Source organism: Opisthorchis viverrini, assembly GCF_000715545.1.
Source record: "Opisthorchis viverrini unplaced genomic scaffold opera_v5_189, whole genome shotgun sequence".
In the NCBI taxonomy this organism is placed as follows: Eukaryota; Metazoa; Platyhelminthes; class Trematoda; order Opisthorchiida; family Opisthorchiidae; genus Opisthorchis; species Opisthorchis viverrini.
In genome coordinates, this window is record NW_008751836.1 from 986,924 (window position 1) to 997,470 (window position 10,547).

The window sequence follows — 10,547 nt, forward strand, 5'->3', positions numbered from 1 at the left end:
ATGTCTGTGTATCGTAAGTTAAGTCATGCCGGACGATATTTCGATTACTTGTCATACCGTCCAGTGAATAGAAGGGGAACTGTTGTGGAGTCACTGACGAACAGAGCGAACATAGTCTGCTCTGTGGACGTCTTGAGAGCTAAGAAAATTCTCAAAAGATGATACACTAAAACGACCAGCAGTAGGTCTCATGGAGAAGGCAACAGATGATACACAAAGGAAACAACACCTCCAAGCCAGGACCGTTTTATCGACTGTGCAGATTACCTACCGTCAGCAGATTTTCAAAAAGATTCGTCGGGTTTCAGCTGATTTCAACATATGCACTTTAAGGATCAAGTTTCCCCGGGGAATCAAACTCGCTGTGCGTCCAAGATTTCCTTGGGGCACTGCAATAGTACGCATACGGGCGAATCTATTAGGCAACTGAGAGTGTGCGTTGCAGAACACAAGAGATTTGCTCGTCTTCCGCCTCAGAGCGCTTCTAGATATAAGAGCTAAAAGATCCGGCCATCGCTCTGCACGTTCCAGCAGAGAACCATGACGCCTTATTTGATCAAGCTTAACGAATTTGAAAACAGATTTAGGTATGCACAGAACATCCTGTGTGAACCCTTTGGTGGAGTCAGCCGTTTATCCATCTCAGCTGTTTTGTTGGGGCCAATCAATATGTAGACTAACCAGACACGTGATGCGTTGAAGTCAGCAGCAAACTGCAGGGGTGAGCGTACCCCCTTCACATGCCTTTAACCTCCAGGTAATGATAGTTTTCAGTTCGATTTCACTCACTTGTTTTTGCGTAATCCTAATTATTCCACTCCTGAAGGTGGCCTATCGTGTCCGCAACGTCGAACAATAAACCTCGGTTACCGAATTTTGTGTCACCCCATGATAATCCAACCAAACTGTCCACACATAAATCTTGACTTCATCGCATCGAATTCTGTGCGAATATTCCCAAACGGATCAACAACACCCACAAAACTTACCGTTTTGGATATTCGGATGAGAGAATGATGCATTGAAAGATTTCGTAACTGGGTGCCAAAAGTCACTAACCCAGTGGTTGGAACCTGTTGGGTTGTATAACCACTAAAAGTGTTCAGGATCACCCACCCACTGCAGCTCCATAAAAGACCGCCCAGTCGTGTCTTCCGTCCAACTGTACAGGATGAGGAGATATTTCAGGCAAGCAGAAAACTGACAGCCTAGAAACTGAAAGGTAATTCGCCGTCAACAGGAGCGGAATATTAACCTTAAATTGGAGTTCGGTGGAAAGCAGATTTGGCTTGCAAGCCCACCGAGCAATTAGGAAAGAGTCTGATCCGTAAAAGTTCAATACACCGGCACAATAGACTGTGAGGATGAAAAAACTGACACATCAATCGACGACGTTGAATGAACACCTACTGCTCTTCCGAATCTGCCAAAAGTTGTGAAAGTTTGAAAGTATCACTGGTATTGAAATTGACATCCCTGTGCAGGAAATTATGAACCCACCGAAAAGATGTGACTTACGACTGGAACATAGTTAGGGAACTGAGGTCTGGAAAATAGATATGAGCGTTGGATCCCTTTCCGTCCTGTTTCGTCAGCAGCCCAGCAGTCCAGTTCAAATAGGTTATCGATGTAGCATACTCGAACTCTTTGTAGACGAAACCATCATTGGCCAAAATCAACCGGACATGGCCGGAGTCATATGCAACGGCCAGACATTTGCCATCCGGTCGCCAGACAACACAATTAACGACAGAATTCTGATGCGGGGGCGATAATTCCCAAATGCATGCCAACTTGTACCTGATTTGGATAAAGAAAGAATGGACGTTCACTCCAGTGAAGATTAGAACCAAATGAGTCCGATTAAAATCCGTGATTCGAATTAACGCCCTGATGATTTCATGGCTTCCGCCTAGACTTGGTCAACTTCGCTGCAAGGCGAATTATCTTTGAATGGGCGCTGCCGATAAACACTTTATGCCAGTGTGCTTACCGGATCTAGTTCAAAAACAATCAGAAAGGTTTGGTTAATGACTAAGTGTGTGCGAAAGGATGCAACAGAAGGAGATTTTTCAGTTGTTGGATGCTTTCGTTCCACAGCTGTCAGATAACACCAAGGAAGCAAAAGGGGCGGGACATTACCAGGATTCTCAGGCCTGACTAACGACAGAAAGCCGAGAATGCGGACCACCAGGTTAGTGACTATCGATTAGGATATGCGCCATGTAGTGGTTGGCCGGAGTGTCAAGTATCTCCGGTCGCTTAATACATGAATATATATATANATATATATATATGAATAAAGAATCTGGCTCTGGGTGCAGAAGGCAGAAACAGCGTCATACAAAAAAGGATGACACTTGATGGGAAAACCGTTTGTGACAACAGAATAAGTAGGAACAATAACCAGGGGAATTCAGCCACCAATCCACAGACAAGCTGGCTGTAATTTATAAATTGTTACACGAAGGTTCTGAACATTATGTAGGTCCCCGGGTTGCGTTCTTGGGACTTTATCTCACGTTCTATTATCGCGGTGGTGGATACCGGTCATCACAGCTTTTACTAGGCGGGAAACACATCAAGCATGTTAAAACATCAAATAACAGTGACAAACCTGTGCACTGAAACTCGGCCATTAAGCGATCCCAAAGCAATCAGATCTGTCCTTGGTGACCAGCAACAGTGGCTGACCTTGTTTTTTAAATAATGCTTTGCCTCCACAGGGCAGTACGAATATTCTCCGACCATGGGAATAGTTTACAACCTGAAATATTAAGAGTCAACTTGAGTAACTGTATACAGAACAGTACCAACGAAATCGCAATGCTAGGTTCCGAAAGTGACCCGATGGCCTAACATTCGAGAGAACGATCAACAACAGTGAATGAAAACCACAAATAATTCATATCCAGTGTTCAGGTGAACGTCAATTTTTAAGAACTGAGTCGATTAATTATTCGCATCGATGAGAATCTCCAACTAGACAGGTCCATCAAACTTATGCTTTAGTTGAACCCAAATTTGACTGATTGCGACAAATACACTCATTTGCAAGTCAATTTGGTTTTCATGGGAGACTCAAATGAATCTCTCGTTTATAATGTTCTTCAGCTGAATGTGCTGCACACAGCTCGCCTCATGCTTCAATTGGTACGGAAATTCAGGGACTGCGCCTACCTGATGAGTCCCGAGAAGGGCGAAACCGGTCGCGGGCTGTCGAAGGGTTTTCAGCAACCTCGCGAGTAGTTGCCTCTACGTAAATGTACTGCGGTACCTCGAATATCGTACCAAATTAAACACGAGGCCTGTGTGCAGCACATTCAGCTGAAGAACATAAACATCATAAAGGAGAGATTCACCTAAGTCTCCAATGAAAACCACATCGATTTGTAAATGAGTGCATTTGTTGCAAGACCACTAATAGTTTATCTCGTCCTCCGGTTTCACATATATGAGCACCCCGATCCTTTCAGCAAAGGATGTCTTAGAAATTCACAGAACGTTGTTCGGCCCATCCTTAGCTCATTTTCCAGCAGGTGGAAATGGACGATGAAAACCGTCACGTTTATCCCTCTGCAGCACTGCGCAATCGCATACTTGGTACTGATGAAGCCCATAATAATAATTGTTATACTAACAATAAAAAATAATTGTTTAGCTGTAAAACCTTTTCGGTGCCTAACTCCCATGCCACCAGAAGAAAGTACGAGAGCTGGGATACTTCCAGGTTACCCAAGACTAGACAGAGGAAGTCGAAAGGCGGAGGCCGGATTCGAAACACGGACCCTCCGGTCAGTAAAATTCCGGCCTAACCACTGAGCCATCTCGCCCCATGCTACCTCTTTTTAAGGAATTTATAACTCCTCCTTCCACAATGCAGACGCCCCCCATTGTCATGATGTTCTAGAATATAAAGGTAAATGTTTTGAATGCCTAACGCTTTGTTACCACTGCGACCGCCGCGTGAACACAGTTTCCCAACCTAGAGTTACCAGCTAGGACGTAGGCAGTTTACGGAGGGACGGAGAAGTTCACCCCATTGGGGATCTTTGAGGGGTATGTGGTTCGAGGAGACCAAAATGCCCCGTTGGTGGCTTGTCATGATTTCTGCAAAGTGATTTTGCAGCATTTACGTTACAGCACACCCGTGATAAAAGACGGTGTACAGTGGACCCGGATCGGAGCGGTGACGGGTAAGCTAATGTCTTGGGTGTTACCCTAAGAGGACCGGTGGATTTGAACCGGTTATGGTCTCAACTCTCTTTACGGACTTTGGAGATGCGCACCTCTGGTGGACCACAACAGCTGTACGCTACTTAGCTTCTGACAAGGCTAAGAATGGGTGGCCCTAGCTGGCTATGTGCCCGAGGGGTGCGGGCCAGCAGATGCCCCTACTCTTTATATGCACTGTGAAGCTCAACTGTTCAGCTATATCCATTCGAATTGATAATTATGGGCTGTTAGTTGGTTTCGGAACTGTCCCGTACTGTTCACCCTCCGGTTTACGGCTACCTTCGCCCTTCAAGTTACTTCAGGATTCCACAGTTTAAGGTGGATAGTGAAGCCAGTTCAGTGTGGCGGAAACAAGATGGTGCGTTATCTCACTAAAACCGATTTGTTCGTGAGTAGTCGGGTGGGCAGTTCAGCCATCGGTCGAGGTAGACCATCTGAGTGGCCAACTACATCATTTCTTTCTGTGAGGCTTAGGAGGATGCCTGACCAGCTGAAGAACATTCTCACTATATGATATCCCGCAGAGTACTTTATTGGGGAATTGGTATAACTGGGAAAAAGCGAATACTTTTGTACAAACAAACGCCGGATATGTGTTTAATCTTGTAACTTTTTTCTGCTGTTTAAAACAAGCACGTTTCGGACTGAAGTCCTTGTGGTGGTGGCAAGAGCAGTGTCTCCTAACGGTCTCAGCCTTCCCAACCTGAGCGAGGTCCAAAAGTGGAGGGTAAGAAGTTACACGCTGCGTGTAATCGCCTGAACACCGGAAATCATACAGCATGTGGATATGGTGGAATTAATGTATTTAAGTGAGTCCGATCGATGAGGAAAGCATCCCAGAAAGTGCAGAAACCTATACTTGGCAGGCATTCTTTTCATCAACTACATTTGGTGTAAAATGGTTTCTGTTGGAATTGAGAACCCAACTCATGATCTGTCTTAGTTTGACGGCGTTTGATTAGTTGGATGACACCAATTTCACATCGAGGTCTTATGTCGTCCCAGTACAAACCCAAAACCGCCATCTTTGCGCCAAGTTCCGCATGAAGTTCATAGGTACTTTGCCAGGGTACCAGTGAAAGTTAAAAAAGCAAGCACAGCCATTAAGTTTATTGGATTGATACAAGTCTTCCCTACTACCGGTAGTAAGATAGACGGTGGTTATATTCGAGTTGTAAATCCAGACTAACGACTCCGATGCACGGGATTCGCTCCATCGAGCACCCATTCCCACGGACCAAGAATGGGGGGGGGGTTGAGAACTTCATTTGAGAAAGAACTGCTACGGTACCGGTTTCTTGTGTTCTTATCTTATCTTGAAAAAGTCTCTCCATCCAGAGAGTCATTTACTTCATAAAATGAATGTTTCATTCCTCCCAGGTATCACAACGGCAGTGCTCTGATGGGGTAGGCTTAACCATCAACCGTCATCTCTGATGACTTCCACTGGGATTTCTGTCGCCTCATTTTGCCGAATTTTCTCAAATTTGCGATTTGGACTGAGAATAATAATAATAATAAAGAACCGTTTTGTGATCTCTAGCTATTGCCCTCTGAAAGATGATGAATCGGTTTTGATGTCACTGGCAGTAGCGGTCCAGGAACCACTGCCACAAACCGACGTTCAGTGCAAAGTACGATACAAGTTATATTGACGTAAGCTGTAAGAAATATTACAAGCCATTAATACGTTTAGTTAGACCAGCGTAGAAGTCAGTTCTTATAAATCGTAAGAGAAAACACATCTGGTATCCTGCACGAATAACCCAGTACATGTGTGGAGACCAGATTCCCAGGTTTTACGGAAATGCATTTTTGGCAGACGTTGGGGTAAGAGGCATATACGTAGGTTGATTTTGTTTTAAACATTTTCACTCGAATGCAGATTCAGCGGCAACAAACCAAGACCCAAAGGCGTTTCCTTGCAAAAGGACCTCTCTCTGAGGGCAAACTTCGCACTGATATTCACTTGGCCGTCGCAGTCTAGTTTCTCTTAAGAAAACAGCCACTTGACGCTTGCACCCCACCCTAAAGAAATAAACCACCATTGAGAACAGAAATGAGAGAATCAAACTGAAGAAATAAACGTAGCTAAGAACCAAAACGTGTTGACAAAAGACGAAACTCAGTTTCAAACTTTCTATTTATAATTCGCTAAATCCTTCCGTCACTTGGTGTCAGCTTTTCCAGGAGTTCCATGGCGGGGCGACATGACGCAACCACCTGATTAAGTGGGGAGAAGATGTCGTTGAATTCGAGAAACACAGACCAGTAGCCGTAAATGAGTGCATCCAAGCGACCTGGCTCTGGACGGCCGAAACAGTATGGCCCAGGGTCGAGAAGTTGGGTCACACCGAAACACACACCTTCCATTTCAGCTAAAACATCAGGTAACGTCTTATCAGCCCATCCTATGGAGGACATGTAGGTCTTATAGCGTTTGCGCTGATTACCCAGAACCAGATGGGACAATGGCCATGGCACGTTAGGACTGGTACGAGGCACAGTGAAAGACCGGAATGTAGGTTCGTGAATCCATGTAAAGTACAGCATAATATTTCGCAGAACATCCGACAGCCAGACAAGACAAACGCGACGCATGCTCTTGAGTATTAGAGAATCATCGGTTTGTGAATCACCAATCTGGACTACCGACCCTTTTACAGGTCTGGTAGCTTCTAAGGCATTACACAATGCATCGTAGCCGGACAGAAGATGACCTTTGAAGCAAACCAACGGCAGCAAGCGATCGGGAGAACAGGAATCAGCATTTGTCGTTCTCTCTAACGTAAATTTGTTGCCGATCTTGGACAGGAAGCACACGCCTGCGCGGGTGGCAGCCTCGTCAGCCGGCAGAATATGCTCAATGTCTTTTGAAAGCAGAACCAAAGGAACCATTGAGAATCCTTTTCGCCGATTTACTGCATGGTAAGTTCATATACAGAGCTGAAAAACAAGGGGCACGAACAAAATAATTATGGGACTAAATAATACAATGATAAATAATGAATAAAATTCGTCACTAGCGCCGTTGACTATAAGCCATACAACGATATACGTCAGCAATTCTAGGCCTTAGATGTTAAAATCGCACAATTGCATCTCGAATAACCTAAAAGGGGTACGAGATGGCTCAGTGGTTACTGACCGGAATGTCCGTGGTTCGAACCTGACCTCCGCCTCTCGACTTCCTTTGTCTAGGATTGGGTAACCTGGCGGTATCCTAGCCCTCGTGCTTCCTGGCATGGCAGCTAGTTACCGTAAGGTTGTTACAGCTGAACGATAATCGATTGTTTCGAATAACTTAAAAATCTCGGCACGGGGCAATGCAATCCATGACAAGTTCAAGCAAAAAGGGATATGAAACCACGAGACACCTTCTCAGAGATATTAAAAATACTAGAGGAAAGAAGATTGTGACCCTATGAAGTCCAAACGGGATTCCGTGCGAAAGAGCTGACGTCTAAAGACAACAAATTGCCGATGTTCTAAGCCAACGTTGGTAAGTGATAATGATGGTGAGACTAGTGCCATATGTTAGAAGGACTGCCTCCGAACAATTTGTCTTGTGTGCTGGAAACTGGTTTTCACATTTAAGCCTTCCATTGACATTCTATTGGACTGTTAGTTTGCAGTACAACTTCCTCAAGGTTGTTTGTCTTTTCGATTTCGGTGTAGTGACAAGTCTGACTGACACCTTATTAGAGATCATAACACCATGTCAAGCGTAAAGTCGTACACAGGTTCACCAAAGGTAAAAGAGCATGATTCAAAAGAGTATATAACATAAAGGTGAGCAATGAATGTGTTGACAGAATGACGTATGAGGACAAATAGACAGGACGAACGAGATATGCACCCGATAGAGAACAGCAACGTTTCGCAAAATTCTCCGGGTTAAAAAAGGACGTTGGATTAGCCAACTATGAGGTGAATTACCCCTAAAAGATATGGAACTTGAGTCGGCCTCAGATTACCAATATAATCATCATACCGACAGTACAGCTGATGGTTCCCTGCCGTACCATCGACCTCAAAATTGTGTATCCTACCAGTGGGGACCAAACCAACGTCACGTCGGTAAAAGATGTCGAAGGATTGCCATTGTCCTCCAGACTGGAGGGGCGGCTTCGTATTTCGACAGTTCACCGGCACTTATATAACTGTATAGACCAATGGCTCATACGCTACCACTAAAACGAGTCTGGGCTTACTTACTTTTCATGGAACACCCGAAACCGGCGAGGTGAAGCCCATGTCACCCGGTGAAGGACTATTTAAAGTAATATAGTTAAGATTGCTCCAAAATGGGTAGTATATTCAGTGTATGGGAATGACTGCTTCAGGGTTCATGAGGCTTCCGAAGGCAAACGAAATCCATGTAACATATCGATACCGGTTTGGAAGAGGAAAGAGACAACAATAGTCATCTCTAATACATCTGAATAGGGTGACCTCCAGGGAAAGTTCTCCATCGGTCAATCGTTATCCCTGGTAGCAAGCATGCACAGAGAACGCAGAATGTATTGGCCACTACAATCTACATCATGCGAGCGTTTTGACCTTCTTGAGCTCACTGCAAAGGTTCATGTAGTTCAAAATCCCGAAAATTTCCATTACACTGACATGCTTTCCATGTGGGATATCGCTGAAGCAGTGCGACGGAGTCCGAATAATTGCAAAGATCCTCTTCAGCGCTCAGGACCTCACTGAAATCAGTCTTTCACGCGCTTCAGATGGTAGTGTTACCTTTGCGCAAACTTCCTGCTATTCGTGACTTAAATCCTTTCAGTGGGCAGTCGAAGTAGACAAAAAAATTCCGGATCTGGATGTAATTAGTTTTAAGCTGTGTTTCAACAAAAAGAACCAATTCAGCCAATCCAATGAAACGATTAAATCAGGAAACCTCGACTTTCTCAGCGACCCGGAAAGAAACTTACATGCTCGACAGGTACTTAGTGTCCAGAGGTATAATGAAACCTCAATGGTGAGTGTGGGAATGGCCGTCAAGGATACCTCCTGATCCTGAGGAATGCGTAAAAGGTGAAGAATTTTAGCGCACTAACTTCACTTAGATTAGGATAATTCCTACATGGGTCAAACAACTCCATGAATAGCCCGGATCACAGCCACCTACGTTTGACGTGATGTTAACGTAACAATACCACCTGAAGTGCGACCAACAGCTGCCCTGTAATAAGAGGCTAACAGAAGAACGCCGATGCCGTTATTCACTGCTCTGTCAAGCTGGCAGCACTGAAACCTAAGTATTGGGCTCTCCGAGGGGTAAATATTCACCACAAACTACGCCTGTCGGGCCCTGCTCCAGCCCATCCAAGTCTTGCATATTGGCTTAAACAACCGGTGTGTATGTCTGACGTCAAATGCAACTTTCAAGGACCAATAAACTTTCATAAGAATAATGGTTTTGCCGTAGGCTTTCTTCACTTTGAACCGCACCAAGTCGTCCCCATCCGCCTTCGCTTCCTCGGTGACAAGCTCAGTTTGAGGAAGAAAGAAGTGTTACCAGGCCAGTAAACACTTGTCTGTAGTACAACGCCTTTTTGAACTACCTAGTGGCACTTCCAACGATACGGTGACTCGTTCTCCGTCAGGCTGCTACGTGTTAGCATTCACGGTATGATTGAGCCCTTAGGAACCAGGCTCCAATTAGTATTGTCTACAGGACCATTGCACCCTGAAGCCCGACTAACATGACACGTCCGAATAGGCGAAACGGACCCTTAAGATCGTAAACCTCAAGTTCACTTAATCCATTGATTTTAAAGCAGTCTGGCTGATTGATCGGATGTCGTCAACTTATCCCCACTAGGTCATCTCCACAACTGGTTCAGTCGTCTTGAAAATCGACATTATCCTTTGAGGCGTAGGTCGCTCGTCGTAAACAGGCCACAAGTTATGCGTGCTAATTTAGCACTAACCCCACGCTGACTTAAAGGTTGGTGTCCTCTTTCGTTGTTGAAGACCAGGACGTTTCTACAAATTATAGCACCTCACCTTGATGCTCAGAGACGGGCGCCCAGCTACAAGCATTTCCATCGGCAGACTTTCCCATGAGATATGTTCTTCGTGTTATGTGGTTAACTAAAGAGACCCACGCACCTAACAGACTTGCCACTGAGACGGCGACCCAACGGTTTCATAACCACCAGGCAGTAACGTCCGTACTGACAACGATGCTTCACTGCCTTGCAACAACATTATCATCATCAAAGACAGCAACATCAGTGTTGGCACTGATGCTTCACTGCCGTACAGCAATAAGGCTTGTCTGGTTATATATATATATA

At 44.9% G+C, this 10,547-nt stretch overlaps 3 protein-coding genes across 3 annotated transcripts in view; 1 reads left to right on the forward strand and 2 right to left on the reverse strand.

Moving 5' to 3' along the window:
• Positions 1–2,751, reverse strand: part of T265_07666 (hypothetical protein) — a gene marked incomplete at both ends in the record, with an annotated part of 23,548 nt that extends 20,797 nt beyond the window's left edge. Inside the window, 6 exons of the mRNA XM_009173239.1 lie at positions 990–1,073; positions 1,117–1,215; positions 1,256–1,373; positions 1,411–1,476; positions 1,519–1,800; positions 2,618–2,751. Of these exons, the coding sequence (XP_009171503.1) occupies positions 990–1,073; positions 1,117–1,215; positions 1,256–1,373; positions 1,411–1,476; positions 1,519–1,800; positions 2,618–2,751 (783 nt within the window). The remainder of the gene's footprint in view (positions 1–989; positions 1,074–1,116; positions 1,216–1,255; positions 1,374–1,410; positions 1,477–1,518; positions 1,801–2,617) is intronic.
• T265_07665 (hypothetical protein) overlaps positions 541–10,547 on the forward strand; it is a gene marked incomplete at both ends in the record, with an annotated part of 11,400 nt that continues 1,393 nt past the window's right edge. The window contains one exon of the mRNA XM_009173238.1: positions 541–587. Within this exon, the coding sequence (XP_009171502.1) occupies positions 541–587 (47 nt within the window). The remainder of the gene's footprint in view (positions 588–10,547) is intronic.
• T265_07667 (hypothetical protein) lies at positions 6,391–7,134 on the reverse strand (the record flags this gene model as incomplete). Its single annotated transcript, XM_009173240.1, has 1 exon — positions 6,391–7,134. The coding sequence occupies one exon, from the start codon at positions 7,132–7,134 to the stop codon at positions 6,391–6,393; it is 744 nt and encodes a 247-aa protein (XP_009171504.1).